The following is a 19210-nucleotide window of genomic DNA, read 5'->3' as shown; positions in this document are numbered from 1 at the left end:
ATATCGTTCGTGAGTGTTTATGTTTTCAACCAATAAAATTCAAGATTCATACAATTATATACAGAAATCGGTATAATTCGATTTTACATATGACAAGTTTAACCGTGCTACTGCGTCATTCTGGAAAGTGGGACAGTGAGAGCAACTATGTCGATTATTCGATTGAGGGGATACTGATAAAGGAGTATGTGTCGTACAATGATTTGGTTGCTTCAATTTTGAAACAACTCGACATAGATTTGCGCTCAAAGTCAATCAAAATCGAATACAAAGTAGATGGAAATTGCACGCCAATGGAAATACATAATGACATGGATTACATGGTATATGTAGAGTTAAAAAAAGTGAACAGAGAATTCGGGATGTATCCTTTGTGCATAATAACAATTGACAAAGAAGTTTCTGTTGGAGGTAGTTTAATTCAAGGTGACATTGTGCAAATTGACGAAGCAAATCAAAGGTGGAAATTTGATACAGATGACACACTTGCTATTGAGTCTGTCAATTCAGGAGAACCAATTGAGGTGTTCGAATTGAACACAGATTTGATTATTTCGAAAACTAATCAAAGAGAGGTTATGGCTGGGCAAGTATATAAGGATAAGGCTACATTGAAACATGTGATGGAGAATTATGCAATATCTGAAAGATTTAAATTCCGGGTTGATAGGTCTAATGCTATCAGGTTTGAGCGTTCTTAACTACAACTTGTTAAACATCATGTTATATTCAAATGTATAGTTATGTATGTTGAATGTGAAATTGTATATTGTTTCCATGGAAGAATTTTTAAATTGTATTTAGATGTATTTAGATTTGTTTGGATGTATTTACATCACTTTCAAATATTAAACATATAATAATTATTAATGTGACTTTCAAATACATATATTCATCTGTATTTTACTGATGAATATTTATTACAGTGACTTTCATTGATTGTTCTTGGATGTATTTATACGTATTTAATTGTATATATATAATTACAGCCGTACTCATATGTATACTTGTGTATTTTGAGATTTTTTATATATTGTATTCATGGTAGATTTTTTAAATTGTTTTTAGATGTATTCAGATATGTCTGGATGTATTTACATGACTTTCATTGGTGTACCTATGTATTTCGAACATGTATTCATCTGTATTTTACTGATAAAATAGATATTACAGTGGCTTTCGTTATTTGTTTTTAGATGTATATATATATATATATATATATATATATATATATATATATATATATATATATATATATATATATATAATGTATTCACATATATATTAGTGAATTGTTAATTATTTATACTCATCGTATATATTGCGGAAAAATTATTTGCAGCTATACATTATTATGTATGTCAGAGGATTGTGAATGGAGGTTTAAGGCTTCTAGCATTAACAAATCACAAATGTTCAAAGTGAGAGAGTTCAATGATAAGCATACATGTCCGTTGAAGGATAAGGTGTATGAGCAACATCAAGCAAGTAGTAGTCTTATCGGTGGTATGATTAGGTCCAAGCTTACTAATCATAAGAGGAAATACACCCCAAAGGATATAATTGATGATGTAAAATCAGATTTTGGTGTAGATGTTAGTTACATGTTAGCGTGACGGGCTAAAGAAAAGGCAATGAATTTTTTGAGAGGTGAACCGGCTGATTCATACAATAAATTACCAGTGTACTTATATACAATGGATATGACATATCCTGGTTCGCACATTAGAATGGTAAAATCACTAAAAAATAAGTTCATGTATGTGTATATATCTTTGTATGCCTTTATAAAGGGGTTCGATCATTGTAGACCCATTGTGGTTGTGGATGGAAGCCACCTAAAATCGTATTACACCGAGACATTCGTCTCGGCCAACACGTTGAATGGTGCAGGTGAGTATGGGGATTATAATACAATTTGTTAATCTTACTACCTATTAAAGATTGAAATACATATTTTTAATATGTATGCAATTGTCTTTACAAGTCATATACTCCCACTAGCATATGGTGTTATTGATTCAGAGAACGATGCTGCTTGGTCGTGGTTTTTTGAGCAATTCAAGGAAGCATATAGTGAGAGGGAAAACATGTGCATCGTTTCATATAGGAATGAGAATATCATCAAATCTGTATCGAGAGTGTATCCAGAGGTACCATATTTTGCTTATATATGGCATCTATGGAACAACATATATAAGAAATTCGAAAAGAGTCATTCAAAGTTGAGTGAGATATACTTCTCAATGGCAAAAGCATACACACAGGCTGAATTTGACAGTCTAATGGTGAAGGTGGAGAAGGTAGATATTAGGGTGAAAGAATACTTGGAATTAGCTGGATACAAAAAGTGGGTTAGGTTGTATGCACCTGTTAACAGGGGATGGACCATGACGTTAAATATTGCTGAGTCAATCAATGCCGCACTTGTGTCAGCAAGGGAATTGCCAATATACGACTTCCTTGAATAAGTTAGGAAGATGTTTGGACGTTAGAATTGCAGCAATCGAAAAGAAGCTTCACAGACATACACAATGCTTGGAAACAAATACCATGAGATGCTTACTTTGAATGAGGCAATGTCTATACGCATGACTGTAAGTTTTTTTTTTAAAGTCATTGTATCATATATTTAGCCATGGTACACGGTGTATTTATTTCTGATACAATTTCTACTATTCGAAATACAATCCATATTCTCATTGTATCGTTAGTTGAATTTAATGGTTTTGTTTCTAACCATATGCATTTCATAAGCAGATAGTTACTGTATATAATTGTATTCATCAGTTAAGATGTCATCATCTTTAATATTCTGCCAGCCTACATATAGAATGTATTCCACTGTATTCAATGTATTTCATTGTATACAGCTGTATGTCTTTGTATTTTATATATACATATATGTTTGTATTCAATACATATTTGTTTGAATTCAATATATATGATGATTCTGAAAGATAAATAAAAGTTTACTATTGTATATTTAAATTATATTTTAATTGTATATATCTATACTGTAATTAATACGTCTATTCTTTGATATATATATGATTTTTTTTTTAAATATTCAAAACTTATAGGTCTATGTTTAAATGTAGGTGGTACCATCGACTGAATACTTGCATACGGTGAACGGTGAAGGAAAGCATTACACTGTGTGCCTCTTAGAGAGAAAATGCAATTGTGGGCGGTTCCTATTTGACGAATTACCATGCCCACACACTTGGGCTATCTTGAAGAGCAAGTTTCTAATGCCAGAAGATTATTGCTATGACTATTACAAACCAAAGTCTGTTGTAATGACATACGAGGTGCCCGTGTATCCGCTGCCGGACCGAAATGAATGGAATATATCAGTACATATATCAGAGGAAGTTGTCTTACTACCCAAATGGAAAAGAACTCCTGGAAGGTGTAACGACTCGATCGGTCGTTTTGAGAGTTAGAGCCCTGAACCCCTATTAACTGCTTTCCCCTTATCTATTTCTGCTATTGTGACTTGCCGGGATGATTGGTTTTGAGTTTCGGAGTATTTTGGGACACTTAATCCCTAAATAAGAGCTTAAGTCTTAGAATTTGGACTGTAGTCGGAATTGTGTGAAGACGGATCCGGAATGGAATTCAGTCGACTCCGTTAGCTCCGTTGAGTGATTTTGAGCTTAGAAGCGCGTCCGGAATGTGTTTTGGAGGTCTGTAGTAGATTTAGGCTTGAATTGGCGAAAGTTAGATTTTTGGCGATTTCGATCGATAGTGGAAATTTTGATATCGATCTCGGAATGGATTTCCGAAAGTGGATGTAGGTTCGTATTGTCATTTGTGACATGTGTGTAAAATTTGAGGTAATTCGAACTAGATTTGACGTGGTTCAGCGTCATTTGTAGAATTTGAAAAATTCTAAGTTCTTAGGCTTAAATCCGTGCTTAATTCATGATTTTTGGTGTTATTCGATGTGGTTTAAAGGCTCGACTAAGTTCGTATAGTGTTATAGGATTGGTTGGTAGGTTTGGTTGAGGTCGGATGACTTTCGAGTGCTTAACGGATCAAAAGTTGGATTTGTGTTGCTGCCGAAGTCTTCAGGCATCTGTCATTTTCGCACCTGCGGTGGAGAGACCGCAGGTGCATGATCGCACATGCGGAGAGGCAAGCGTAGAAGCGGATTTGGGATGTGTGGTCAGGGGTCGCAGGTGCGAAGGGAAATGCCGCATCTGCGATGCTCGCAGGCGCGGAGGAGATCGCAGAAGCGGACAATAGTCCGCAGACGCGCACTCGCAGGTGCGACCCTTTTTTCGCAGAAGCGGACCCAGCCCTCTTAAGTCATTTCCGCACCTGCGAAGGAAATTCCGCAGGTGCGGCATCACAGGTGCGACCCAAGGTCCGCAGATGCGGAATAACTGGGCAGAAAAGGGGCAGATTCGAGGGTTTAAAGTTCACTTCACAAATTTGATTGAGAGCTCGGTAGAAGGCGAAATTTGGAGAGATTTTCGGATAAAGTTTTTGGGTAATGATTCTTAACTCCCTTAGGTTATATTCCACTAATCTATGCTTGAATTCATCGTTTAAATTCGGATTTGGGGTGAAAAATTGAGAAAAGTTCTTAGGCCGAATTTTATGGTTTTGATCGAGATTTTGGTGTCGGATTTTAGTAAATTTGATATGGTTAGACTCGTGAGTGAATGAGATTTCATATTTTACAACTTTTACCCGATTCCGAGAAGTGGGCCCCACGGGTGATTTTGAGTTAATTTCAAAATTTTCGTTAAAATATTGATTTCGTTAATTAGATGAGTCTATTATTGTTGTAATTATGATATATAATTGCTTTTGGCTAGATTTGGGCTATTCAGAGCCGGATATTCATGGAAAGGGCATTCTTACGGATTGATTGAGCTTGACTCGAGGTAAGTGGCTTGCCTAACTTTGTGTGGGGGAAATCCCCTTAAGATTTGGAACTATTGTGATATGTGAGCGCCGTGTACGTGAGGTGACGAGTACGTATACGGGCTAGTTGTGGTAAAACCCGATTTTCTTACTGAGCAGCAACATGTTTTCTTGTTATTTTGAGTTATACCATTTTAATGAGTACTAATCTATTTTCATTCTTAATTGAATTATTTCAATATGTGTAGCTATCATGTTTAGTCTAATACAACATGTCTACATGTCTTAATTATTTATATGAATTATGTGCAACATACTTAGTGAATTTCCTGCTTCTTCCCTGACTGGTACTTAGTCTAAATTGTAAGAATTTTGGGATATAGTTGTATTTCTATCATTCGCGCTGCATATTTACTTTGGGACTACGGAACGGTATTCTGGGAGATCCCCCTATACTGCATATTTACTTTGGGACTATGAAACGGTATTCCGGGAGATCCCCCTGTACTGCATATTTACTTTGGGACTACGGAACGGTATTCCGGAGATCCCCCTGTACTGCATATTTACTTTGGGATTACGGAACGGTATTCTGGGAGATCCCCCTGCATATTTACTTTGGGACTACGGAACGGTATTCCGGGAGATCCCCTTGCTCATTTACGTTTGGGACTACCAGACGGTATCTCGGGAGATCCCCTGTTGTGTTTCTGTGTACTGAGCTGTTACCTTCTATGATTTCATTGTTGTTAAATTTCAACCTTTATTTTATTACGGTATTACACTCTATATTATTTTATTATATATTTACCAGTAGGGCCCTGACCCGACCTCGTCACTACTCGACCGAGGTTAGGCTTGGCATTTACTGGGTACCGATTGTGGTGTACTCATGCTACTCTCTGCACATGTTTTTCGTATGCAGATTCAGGTGCACCTTATCAGCCGCACTATCAGTGAGTCGAGACAGTTTTGAAAACTTCAAGGTATATCTACCGCGTCCGCAGACCTCAGAGTCCCCTTCTACTCTTTCCCATGTCCATTATCTTCTGTATTTTTCCTTGGTAGACTATGATGTATAGAGATACTAGATCATTCCTTCTGTAGCTTGTGATTCACGATGTTCCGGGTTTTGGGATTTGTTGTGTATTTTTTTGAATAGTTGGTTAAATTTATATTTTTATTTTATTATTCCGCAAATGTTAGGCTTACCTAGTTGTAGAGACTAGGTGACATCACGACGTCACACGGAGGGAAAATTGGGTCGTGACAAGTTGGTATCAGAGCTCTAGGTTCGTAGATGTCGTGAGTCACAAGCCGGTTTATTAGAGTCTCGCGGATCGGTACGGAGACGTCTGTACTTATTTTCGGGATGCTATGGAACTATTAGGAAAATTTCACTACTTTGATTCATTGTCGTACGAAAATTGTTTACTTCAAAGATTCTAAATTTCTGTATTCTATTCTCTCACATATGGTGAGGACACGTCCAAGCAGATTTGATGAACAGGCACCCGCGCCCCCTGCTAGAGCCGCGAGAGGCTGGGGCCGGGGTAGAGGCCGAGGACTTCCACGTGGTGCTGCCAGAGCACCCGCACGAGCTGCTACAGAGGAGCCCCAATAGCTCAAGCTGGAGGGCAGACACCTGAGATACCTGTTGCTGCACCAGCCCTCCAGGAGACTCTAGCCTAGTTTTCTGAGCATGTTCAACACCTTAGCTCAGGCTGGATTGATTCCACTTGCTCCTGCCACATCTTAGGCCGGGGGAGGAGCACAGACTCCCATCGCCGGTGCTCCAGAGCAGCGGGTTCAGGTCGACCAGGTTCCAGAGATTGTACCAATGCAACCGATAGCTCCAGCTCAGCCCGAGGTTAGGGCAGCAGCTTCTGAGGCGGAGCAGCTCAGACTTGAGAGGTACAAGAAGTACCACCTACCTACTTTCAGCGGATTGGCTACAGATGATGCTCAGGGTTTTCTGGAGGAATGTCATCGTATTCTCCGTACTATGGGGCATAGCGGAGACGAGCGGGGTTTCTTTTACCATATTCCAGCTTAGAGGAGCAGCCTATCAGTGGTGGCGTGCTTATGAGTTGGGTAGTCCGACTGAGGCAACTTCAGTTACATGGACTCAGTTCTCGGACATATTTTTGAGAGAGTATGTCCCTCAGAGCCACAGGGACTCATGGCGCGCGGAGTTTGAGCATATGCGCCAGGGTGCTATGACTGCGTCAGAATATGCAGTTCGCTTCAGTGATTTGGCTCGACATGCACCGGCCTTAGTTGCCACAGTTCGAGAGAGGGTTCGACGATTTATAGAGGGTCTCCATCTCAACATCCGGAGTAGTATGGCCAGGGAATTAGAGATGGATATTTCTTATCAGCAGGTTGTGGGTATTGCCAGGAGGTTCGAGGGCATGTTTGCCCGGGATAGAGAGGAGAGGGAGGCCAAGAGGTCTTGAGAGGCTGGTTATTATTCTGGGCTTCGTTCCCCAGCAGCTCGCCATGGTAGGGGTTATGTGAGCCGCCCCGTTCATTCAGCTCTTCTAGCCTCTAGCGGTGATCCTGCTCCTTCTAGACCCCAGGAGCCTTATTATGCACCGTCAGTATCTAGTATGCCTCCTACACGGGGTGTTCCTAGCGGCCAGTCCAGCAGACTTGGCCCGAGCCAGTCATAGCAGCCACGCCCTCCCAGATCTTGTTTTGAGTATGGCGACACTCACCACATAGTGAGGGATTGCTCCAGGATTAGGAGGGGTGCACCTCCATAGACTTTTCAGCCACAACGTGCTCCACCAGGTCCTCAGGCTATGATTACAGCACCAGCTGCCACCCCACCTGCTCAACCAGCTCGAGGTGGAGGTCGGGGAGGTAGAGGTCTCCCTAGAGGGGGAAGCCAGGCCAGATATTATGCACTTCCTGCTCGTACAGAGGCAGTTGCTTCTGATTCTGTCATTACAGGTGTTGTTCCAGTCTGTCATAGAGATGCGTCGGTATTATTTGACCAAGGCTCTACATATTCTTATGTGTCCTATTATTTTGCCCCGTATTTGGGCGTATCTCGAGATTCTTTGAGTTCCCCTATTTATGTATCTACTCCTGTGGGAGATTCTCTTGTTGTGGACCACGTGTATCGGTCATGTTTGATTGCTCTTAGTGGTTTTGAGACCAGAGTCGATTTATTATTGCTCAGCATGGTAAACTTTGATATTATTTTGGGTATGGACTCGTTGTCGCCCCATTATGATATTCTTGATTGTCACGCTAAAACTGTGACGCTGGCTATGCCAGGCTTACCGAGATTAGAGTGGAGAGGTACCTTAGAGTTTACTCCCAGCAGAGTTATTTCTTTTCTTAAAGCTCAACGAATGGTTGAGAAGGGGTGTGGCGCGTATCTAGCTTATGTGAGAGATGTCAGTATTGATACCCCTACAGTTGAGTCAGTTCCAGTAGTAAGGGACTTTCCAGATGTGTTTCCAGCTGATCTTCTGGGCATGCCGCCCAATAGAGATATTGATTTTGGTATTGATTTGTTGCCGGGCACTCAGCCCATCTCTATTCATCAATATTGTATGGATCCTCCTAAATTGAAGGAGTTGAAAGAGCAGTTACAAGAATTGCTTGATAAAGGCTTCATTCGGCCCAGTGTGTCACCTTGGGGTGCTCCTGTCTTATTTGTGAAGAAGAAGGATGGTTCTATGCGGAATGTGTATTGGTTACCGCCAGTTGAACAAAGTCACAGTGAAGAACAGGTACCCATTGCCTCGTATTGATGAATTATTTGATCTGTTACAAGGTGCTAGAGTGTTTTCCAAGATTGACTTACGTTCAGGTTATCATCAGTTGAAGATTCGGGAGCCGGATATCCCGAAGACTGCTTTCAGGACCAGATATGGTTACTATGAGTTTCTTGTCATGTCATTTGGGCTGACCAATGCTCCAACAACCTTTATGCATTTGATGAACAGTGTGTTCCGGCCTTATCTTGATTCCTTCATTATTGTATTTATTGATGACATCCTGGTATATTCCCGGTCTCGGGAAGATCATGAGCAGCACCTGAGGACCGTGCTTCAGACTTTGATGGAGAAAATGTTGTATGCAAAATTTTCTAAGTGTGAATTCTGGCTTGATTCAATGGTATTCTTGGGCCACATAGTGTCTTGTGATGGGATCAAGGTAGATCCGAAGAAGATTGAAGCAGTGTAAAGTTAGCCAGGCTGTCCTCAACTACAGAGATCCGAAGTTTTCTTGGTCTGGCGAGGTATTACCGTCGCTTTGTAGAGGGATTATCATCTATTGCAGCACCTATGACCAGGCTGACCCAGAAGGGTGCTCCGTTCAGGTAGACAGAGGAATGTGAGGAGAGCTTTCAGAAGCTCAAGACAGCTTTGACTACAGCCCCAGTATTGGTATTACCTACAGGTTCGGGGTCTTATACTATATATTGTGATACATCGCGTATTGGTCTCGGTGGGATGTTGATGCAGGACGGTAGGGTGATTGCCTACGCGTCCAGACAGCTGAAGGTGCACAAAAAGAACTATCCTGTGCACGACCTTGAGTTAGCAACTATTGTTCATGCCCTGAAGATATGGAGGCATTATTTGTACGGTGTTCCTTGTGAGATTTACACCGATCATCGGAGTTTGCAGCATCTGTTTAAGCAGAAAGATCTTAACTTACATCAGCGGAGGTGGTTGGAGCTGCTTAAGGATTATCATATCACTATTTTGTACCACCTTGGGAAGGCCAATATGGTGGCCGATGCTTTGAGTTGCCGGGCAGAGAGTTTGGGGATTTTAGCATATCTACCAGCAGCAAAGAGGCCATTGGCGTTGGATGTTCAGGCCTTAGCCAGCCAGTTTGTGAGATTGGATATTTCTGAGCCGAGTCGAGTATTGGCTTGTGTGGTCTCTCGGTCTTCTCTTTATGATCGTATCAGGAAGCGTCAGTATGATGACCCCCATTTACTTGTCCTTAAGGACACGGTCCTGCACGGTAATGCTAAGGAGGTCACTATTGGAGATGATGGTGCATTGAGGATGCATGGCAGGTTATGTGTGCCCAATGTAGATGGTTTGCGTGAGTTGATTCTTCAGGAGACTCACAGTTCGTGGTACTCTATTCATCCGGGTGCCGCAAAGATGTATCAGGACTTGAAACAGCATTACTGGTGGAGGAGAATGAAGAAGAACATAGTAGAGTATGTGGCTCGATGTCTGAATTGCTAGCAAGTAAAATATGAGCATTAGCGACCAAGTGGATTATTTCAGAAGATAGAGATTCTAGAGTGGAAATGGGAGCAGATCATTATGGACTTCGTTGTTGGTCTCCCACGGACTCAGCGGAAGTTTGATGCAGCTTGGGTGATTATGGATAGGTTGACCAAGTCGGCTCATTTCATTCTTGTGATGACTATCTATTCTTCCGAGCAGCTAGCTCGAATCTACATCCGTGAGATCGTCAGGCTTCATGGCATACCAGTATCTATTATCTCTAACCGGGATACGCAGTTTACATCACGGTTCTGGAGAGCTGTACAACATGAGTTGGGTACTATGGTTGAGTTGAGCACATCATTTCACCCTCAGACGGACGGGCAGTCCGAGCACACTATTCAGATATTAGAGGATATGCTTCGTGCATGTGTGATAGATTTTGGGGGTGCTTGGGACCAGTTCTTTCCACTTACGGAGTTTGCTTACAATAACAGTTATCAGTCCAGCATTCAGATGGCACCGTATGAGGCTCTGTACGGTAGGCGGTGTCGGTCCCCAGTGGGTTGGTTCGAACCTGGTGAGGCCAGATTATTGGGTACGGACTTGGTTCAGGATGCCTTGGAAAAGGTGAACGTGATTTAGGAGAGACTTCGCATAGCCCAGTCCAGACAGAAGAGTTAAGCGGACCGGAAGGTTCGCAATATGGCATTCATGGTTGGAGAGGGAGTCTTGCTCCGGGTTTCGCCTATGAAGGGCGTTATGAGGTTTGGGAAGAAGGGCAAGCTGAGCCCAAGGTTCATTGGTCCATTTAAGGTGTTGCGTCAAGTTGGGGAGGTTGCTTATGAGCTCTCCCTGCCTCCCAGTCTAGTAGGAGTTCATCCGGTATTCCATGTTTCTATGCTCCGGAAGTATCACGACGATCCGTCCCATGTGTTGGATTTCAGCTCAGTTCAATTGGACAAGGATCTATCTTATGTTGAGGAGCCAGTGGTTATTTTAGACAGGCAGGTCAGAAAGTTAAGATCAAAGAACATTGCTTCCGTGAAGGTTCATTGGAGGGGACAGCCGGTCGAGGAGGCTACTTGGGAGACCGAGCAGGATATGCGCAGCTGTTATCCTCATCTTTTCACCACTTCAGGTATGTCTCTATGCTCGTTCGAGGAAGAACGATTGTTTTAAGAGGGGGGAAGATGTAACGAATTGGCCGGTCATTTTGAGAGTTAGAGCCCTGAACCCCTATTAACTGCTTTCCCATATCTATTTCTGCTATTGTGACTTGCCAGGATGATTGGTTTTGAGTTTCGGAGTGTTTTGAGACACTTAGTCCCTAAATGAGAGCTTAAGTCTTAGAATTTGGACCGTAGTCAAAATTGTGTGAAGACAGATCCGAAATGGAATTTCGTCGACTCTATTAGCTCCGTTGAGTGATTTTAAGCTTAGGAGCGCGTCCAGAATGTGTTTTGGAGGTCTGTAGTAGATTTAGGCTTGAATTGGCAAAAGCTAGATTTTCGGCAATTTCGATCGATAGTGGAAATTTTGATATCGAGCTCGGAATGGATTTTCGAAAGTGGCTGTAGGTTCGTAGTGTCATTTGTGACCTGTGTGTTAAATATGAGGTAATTCAGACTAGATTTGACGTGGTTCGGCGTCGTTTGTAGAATTAGGAAAATTCTAAGTTCTTAAGCTTGAATCCGTGCTTAATTCATGATTTTTGGTGTTATTCGATGTGGTTTGAAGGCTCGACTAAGTTCGTATGGTGTTATAGGATTGGTTGGTAGGTTTGGTTGAGGTCCCGGGGGCCTCGGGTGAGTTTCGAGTGCTTAACAGATCAAAAGTTGGATTTGTGTTGCTGCTGAAGTCTTCAGGTATCTGTCATTTTCGCACCTGCGGTGGAGAGACCGCAGGTGCGTGATCGCACGTGTGGAGAGGCAAGCGAAGAAGTGGATTTGGGATGTGTGGTCAGGGGTCGCAGGTGCGAAGGGAAATGCCGCATCTGCGATGCCCGCAGTTACGCTAAATGACCCGCAGGCGTGGAGGAGATCGCAGAAGCGGACAATGAAAATTTCAACAAATGATTTCACTAACAAAAATATATTCTTAAAAAAAATATATCATTGACTTAACAAATAGTAAATTACCATGTTTCCCTGGTCATTGAATATGTTGTTCATCAGATCAGCATAAGTTGGCTGGTTGAGAGTGGATCTCCAATTGAGTATTTTGGGTATCCGGTTATCAACTCACAATGCAATTTTGGGGTCAATCTTTGAACAACACTCGTAAAACTATAATTGCATGGCAAGAGGTATCCCAGCTATCCTATAGTACTTCTTTTGAGAATCCATCTTCTTGCTAATAAATTTAATAAGGTATTGGAATGCATCAATACCCCATGGATAATCAGAATATCTCTCACTCTCGACTAAGTCAAAATATAGTCTTGGGATGGTTGTGCTGTTCTTCTCGGATAAAAATATGAAAGTGTGTATGAAATACAACACAGCTATCTTGATGGCATCCCCATCGTTGTCATGACCTTAATTCTTGTCATCAAAGCATGTCAACAAATCTTTCTTCTTGACATTCTTTGCACCGCCAAAGTATGTCTCAACAATCCGGTTAGGCACATTTGTGTTGAACTGGAAATCTTCAGGGTCACCAACACAATTGAGACAAGTGACAAGCGCAAACTCCCTGATTGAGAAGGATAATGTTGTACCATTGACGTATATTGAAAATACATCGTCATGACTTCCTTTTAACTGCAGAACCATGAAGCACCTGAGCAATTGATGCTGGACCTCACAACGCTTCATATCAAGAAAACTTCCAAAATAAGTAGTACCCAATATTTTGTACTGCTCTGGAGTAAGTTTTTCTTTGAGGTCGGAGACTATGTCTGTGTTAGTATATGAACTGATATGCGTTGATGAAATTGGTGGGTGTTTCATAAATAGTTTAATTTCCTGCATACAACAAGAATTACAAAAAGATTTCATATGTCAACAGCAATACATAACTCATTAATTGTTTTGAATACATATAAATACAACTAAATATAATATGCAAAATACACTGGAGTAAGAAATCAGTGATGGAAATAGTTGTATACATATAAATACATCCACATACAATAATCGAAAGTCATTATAATGAGTACAAAATAGTGAAGGCACCTTTGAAATACTTATGAATACATCTACATACAATATGCAAAGGTCACTGTAATAAGTACAAATACAGTGAATGAACTTTTGAATACATTTAAACACATCTAAATACAATATGCAAAAGACACTAGAATAAATAAGCACAAATCAGTGAAGCCAAATTTTGTATACATATAAATACATCTACATACACACATGCAAAAGTTATTGTAATAAGTACAAATCAGTGATGGAATTTTTGAATACTTATGAATACATCTAAATACAATATGCAAAATTCAGTGTAATAAGTATAAATACAGTGAAGGCAATTTTGAATACTTATGAATACATCAACATACATATAAATCAAATCAATAAATAAGAAGAGGAAGCTAAGTATCCACTATTGCACACATATAAATATAATAATATACAATAATAGAAACCCATTGGAGAAGGTAATACTCAATGTATGAGTACTCAAATATATATTGATACATCAACAATTACCTTTTCGTCCCGTGTATCTGAGTTATTTCTTGCATCGACCTCCTTTCCCTTGACACCTGAAGTATCATCCATAGGTTTTTTTCTCTTTTCCACAACGGGGAGTGTTGATTCTTTCCAAGATTTTTCAACTTGGACTTCTTTCAATGTGTCATTGCATATTTTTGTTCTCCTCTCTGCAGCTGTATTTCTGCTAAACCTGCAAATTCCAATTCCGCTTGAGTGATTTGCAAAGAGAAAGAGGGCCCATCGAAATTGAGTACTTTGGTGGGTATACCTCTGGTAACTATTTTCTGGGATGCTGAATCAACCATTGGAAAGAAAATCTAAAGTTTTCTGTTGAATACAATAACAATGGTTATTATTTATAAAAAATTAGTAGAGATAAACAGAATAAACAAAATACAAGCGAAATTCTAACAAGTTAAATACTTACCACAACTATTTGTATCAAAAAATAACGAAAGTTGAGAGAGACAATGCAGATGGCGTGTATGAAATTAGCGTGGTGACTGAGAATGGGGAAGAGCTAGGTGATGTGGGCGAGAGAAATTTTCAGTTGCAAAATCGTGGTTTCTGGGAATGGGGGAAGAGAATGACGTGTATGAAATTAGAGAGAGAACGTGGAGAGAGAAGTTTACATCAAATACGATAATTATGTGAGAGAAAAATCTGAAAAAGGAGAGAGAAAAGTAAAAAAATAGCGTATATAATGGCTTAAGGGTAGAAGATAACCATAAATAGATATTTTGCTATAAATATTAAAAGGTAACTATAGAATATAATTTTTAAAAATGATATTTATTTAAAATAAATAAGGTATTAAGCTTTGCTCTAGGAGGTAAAAATTCCTTTAATAAAAGTTTAACATGTGGTCCAAGCCCACCCTTTTAATGCCCTCGCGTGACATGGTCCTAGAAAGAGTTAAATATACTAGGGCTTATATCTGATAAGAAAAAAAATATTAATTGAGAGGAGATTTTTCGAGAAACTAGCGGGAGGCGTAAGGAAACTAGCAACGCAGAGACTTGCAGACTTGCAGCTTCAGGTATTGAGACTATATTTGGGTTCATTAGTATAAACTTTGAATATATGTGGCTATGATGTTTTGTCAAAGAAGGTTAATGATGGCACTATATGAGTTAGTAATAATAAAATGATTAGTAGATAATGAGAAGACAATGGATAACTGAATTGCATAATTGTTTACTTAGTGAGCCTTTCGTAAAGGAAATTTGAAATCTAGAGCATATATGCAATTCCAATCCTTACAGTGGTGACTTCAATTGAATTGGGAGAATTTTAGTTATTATTTAACCTTATCGATAATTATGCCAATGCTAGGACATTATGATTAAACAAATGATTATTGAGCTTTTAATTGGATGTAAATAAGTAACCAAATGAGAAATCGGCCAGCATGTGCATATGTTCTTAATATTAATATTATACTGCTGTTTCCGTTTTTTGTTCTTATGTTTAGGCAAATTCTAACTTTTACTCCAGTTATTATCAAGGACTTCAAATATTACGTTATTGTAATTATATATTAAGTTTACAGTATACTTTATAACTGGAATTGTAATTAAATGTTGAGTTTAGATTGAGATATTGAAATATATTTTGGCCTTAAGATATGGTACTTACTAGGTAGAATATTATGATTCAACTAAGCATGAAAGCTAGGGATATTGAGGTTTGACCCCAACTAGTCAAATTGACATCGTTAATCAATATTTTTGTGTAGATTGAGATCATTGGGGGCCGTTTGGCCGGTGTTCTAGACTTTTCAAGGTTGAGGAACTTGGCATTGACGAGGTAAGTGAGACTTTAAGTTTTGATGCTTGCTTTTCCAAAATATATTTTGAAAGTATGTTTTGTATGCGTGGTCCATGTGTTGGAATGAGCGTGCCCTTGGCGGAATAGGTGATCTTTGACCAGCCGCATATATATATATATATATATATATATATATATATATATATATATATATATATATATATATATTATTTTGTAAAAAGCTGAAATTATTTTATAAGTAACTTGTGGTGTGGTGTGGTGTGGCGTAGCCTCGTGCTATGACGTTGGGGTGTTAGATTATTTCTTCACTTGTAATATATTTGGGGCATTGTGTATGCCGCCGTGGTAGATTTGGGACATTGTGTATGCCGCCGTGGTAGATTTGGGGTATTGTGTATGCTGCCGTAGACTCGTTGGGGGGTTTGGTTAATTTCTGCACTGCAGTTTATCACAAGTCGTTAGTGTAGATTGTGCTGAGATATATAGTGTTGTTGCTGAATAATTATTTGGACCTTATAGAGTAATTATATGGTGAAAGAATTTTTGTGCATATTATTTTTGTGCTCATTGTATTTTTATATTTTCTAACACTTGTTCCATAGGTATTCAGAGTGGCGGGTCGAGGATCTTACTGGATTATATTTAAGTATAACTCACTCCTTACATGCATGTCCATGCAGATACTGTTGCTGAGGACGAGGCTAGTGGCTAACGAGTTCGTTGAGTGGATTCTATTACTGAGGTGAGCCACTGCATTCTTCATAGAGGTTGTATTTTCAACTCTACCTATCTTATATCTATTATTTCTTTTGGGATTTGCATGCCCGTTAGTTAAACACCTATTACTCTATTAGATGCTCCCCGGTCTTAGTATGGAATTTGGGTTAGAGATTAAGTATTTGAGTACTCATTAGATTTTATTAATAAATTATGATGTTAGTTGGATAATTATTTCGCATTTAGTAATTTTTAATGCGTTTAGACTTGTATGTATTTCTCTCAATTCTTATATAAAAGGTTAAGAGTACAAGAATTGGTTCGCCTGGCGGGTGATCTTAGCTGGATGCCAGTCACGTCTAGGGGTAGTTTGGGACATGACAAAAAATTTGAGATTTGAGAGCCGAATTGGACTCGAATTTGAAAATAAAATACATATATGAACTCGTGGGGTTTTGGGTAGCCGAAATCTACCATTGAAATCGGGTTTTGACCGGGCTGACCTGGGGTTAACTTTTGGGGAATTTTGTAAAGCTCTTAGCTTTATTAGTCGAAATTGGTTTCTCTTGCATTGTTTGATGATATTAAGTCGTTTTTTTGTTAGATTTGAGTCGTGCGAAAGCGAATATTAAGGAAAAAGCCATTTTTAGTGTTGATTTGGCCTAATTAAGGTAAGTATGTTGCCTAACTTTGTGTGGCGAAAACTACCCCTTAGGATTGAGTTTAATTATACTATTTTTCTTCACCTAGGTGACGAGTGTGTATACTGCCTTATATGTGAAAATTGACCGTCCTTAACGAAAGTTGTTATTACTTATTACATCTTTCGTTGTTGAATTCATTCTTATATGCTTTAATTTGCAGTTGTTATTACATGTGCTATCTTCCCTTATCGAGTTTACTCTTATATGTCTTAATTGAAGTTGTTAACACATGTTTCACCTTTTATTGCTGAGTTTGCTCTTATATGCATTTAATTGAGGTTGTTGTTACATGTCATATCTTTCATTGTTGAGTTTATTCTTATACATTGAATTGAAGTTGTAGTTATCGAGAGCTATTAACAGGTTCTAATTGAAGTTGTTTTTTTATGGATATCTTTTATTGTTGAATTATCTCCCGGTTTATTTTGTTATTGAGATTCTTGTTCACATTGTGATTGAGTCGTGGGCTATGTATTGGGGGTGACATTAGTATGTTGATTTTGTCAATGTTGTAGCACACGGGCACGTGTGGTTTGAGTTGATTGTTGTTTTGTGATATTGATGCATATGTAGCGGTATAAGGGTGGTGTATTGATGCGCATGCGGCGAGATAAGATGGGATTTATGTGCGTGTTGCTAGTAAGGGAATTACTTAAAGCCACGCAGCGAGATAAGGGGGCTAAAGCGCGTGAAGCTATTTCGGAAAATATATTTTTAAAATAAATGCAAGTCTCACGCGGCGATATAAGGAAGATTTTGTGATTATGACTTGTGAAATATGAAAATAAGGTGTGGTACCTCGGTGTGATTCTTGTTGTTCATTCTATGTTGGAATGGCTTGTTGATTTGTACGGTTATTGTTTTCCCTTAATTCATTTCACTTGTATTTTGACTGTATTTAATCATTTGTTATTTTTAGCATATGTGCACTTTTTGTTGTTATTTATTGCTTTTTACTTCTGTTGTTAGCCTTATATTATCATTATGCTTTGTTGTTATTTATTACTTTACTTGTCGTTGTTAGATTATATTAATATTCTGCTCAGGTTTCTATATCTAGTAGGTGTCTTGATCTGATCTCGTCACTACTCCACTTACTGGTATCATTGTGGTGTACTCATACTACGCTTCTGCATATTTTTGTGTAGATCCAGGTTCTTCTGTCCGTGCTGGACGCCAGTGAGTTGATTCAGTCGTTTCGGAGATTTCAAAGTATACCTGCTTGACGCTCGCAAGCCTCAGAGTCACCATCTGATATCGGCTATACTATTGTTTATCTTCATTTCAAAATAATATTGTATTTAGAGATTCCTAGTGTACTTTATTAGAGTATAAGACTCTGTACCACCAATTTTGGGGATTTTATGACTGATGCTCCGCTTGGTTTTATTATGTTATTTATCAGTTGAATTAATATCTTAGTCATTTTTTTCCTGCTAAATTCTCATCATGTGTTAGGCTTACTGTAACGACCCGGCCTATCATTTTGAGTATTAATACTTCATTTCCCCATTTAATGCTCAATTTATACTTTACAGTTGTTGTGTGAATTATCGGGGCAATTGGTTCGGGTCCGGTGAGGTTTTTGGAATGAATTGGAACTCTTAGTTCTAAGGTTTAAAGCTTAAGTTAAAATAGTGACCGGATATCGACTTATGTGTAAACGACCCCGGAATGGAGTTTTGATGATTCCAATAGCTCCGTATGGTGATTTTGGACTTAGGAGCGTGTCCGAAAAATTATTTGGAAGTACGTAGTGGAATTTGGCTTGAAATGTCGAAAGTTAAATTTTTGAAAAGTTTGACCGGGGGGTTGACTTTTTGATATCGGGGTCGGAATCCGATTCTGGAAATTTGAATAGGTCTGTAATTTGAAATGTGACTTGTGTGCAAAATTTGAGGTCAATCAGATGTGATTTGATAGGTTTCGGCGTCGTTGTAGAATTTGAAAATTTCAAAATTTATTAGGCTTAAATCCGTGTGTAGTTCGTATCTTTCAGGTTGTTTGATGTGATTTGAGGCCTCAAGTAGGTTTGTGGTGTATTTTAGGACTTGTTGGTGTATTTGGACGAGGTCCCGAGTGGCTCGGGTGAGTTTCGGATGGTTAACCGATATAATTCAACTTGAAACATTTTTGGAACTGCTGCCTACTGGTGTGATCGCACCTGCGAAGCTTTTGATCGCAGGTGCAAAGCCGCATGTGCGCGAAATCAGTCGCATAAGAGGCCAAG

The 19210-nt window shown here is 39.2% G+C and overlaps 1 protein-coding gene and 1 long non-coding RNA gene across 2 annotated transcripts; both read left to right on the top strand.

Annotated features, from left to right (window-relative positions):
* Nucleotides 1–89: 89 nt before the first annotated feature.
* On the top strand, nt 90–2471 carry LOC138907246 (uncharacterized). Its single transcript, XM_070197778.1, has 4 exons — nt 90–685; nt 1343–1595; nt 1794–1893; nt 2005–2471. Exons 1-4 carry the CDS (start codon nt 90–92, stop codon nt 2469–2471), a joined length of 1416 nt encoding a protein of 471 aa, XP_070053879.1.
* A 12265-nt stretch (nt 2472–14736) lies between these two features.
* Nucleotides 14737–16302, top strand: LOC117278434 (uncharacterized). Its single transcript, XR_004508809.1, has 3 exons — nt 14737–14807; nt 15507–15577; nt 16240–16302. It is a non-coding gene; the product is annotated as an uncharacterized lncRNA (long non-coding RNA).
* The last annotated feature ends 2908 nt before the right edge of the window (nt 16303–19210 follow it).

This window comes from Nicotiana tomentosiformis, chromosome 1, assembly GCF_000390325.3.
Source record: "Nicotiana tomentosiformis chromosome 1, ASM39032v3, whole genome shotgun sequence".
NCBI classification, from domain to species: Eukaryota; Viridiplantae; Streptophyta; class Magnoliopsida; order Solanales; family Solanaceae; genus Nicotiana; species Nicotiana tomentosiformis.
Note: the sequence above shows the minus strand (reverse complement) of the source record. Positions and strands in the feature narration are given on the sequence as shown.

Bases quoted from the DNA above. Each gene is read 5' to 3' on its own strand.
- LOC138907246 (XM_070197778.1), top strand. From the start codon at position 90: ATGACAAGTTTAACCGTGCTACTGCGTCATTCTGGAAAGTGGGACAGT. The intron at 686-1,342 runs GTTTGAGCGTTC...AATTATTTGCAG, and splicing joins GATAGGTCTAATGCTATCAG to CTATACATTATTATGTATGT. The intron at 1,894-2,004 runs GTGAGTATGGGG...TACTCCCACTAG, and splicing joins CAACACGTTGAATGGTGCAG to CATATGGTGTTATTGATTCA.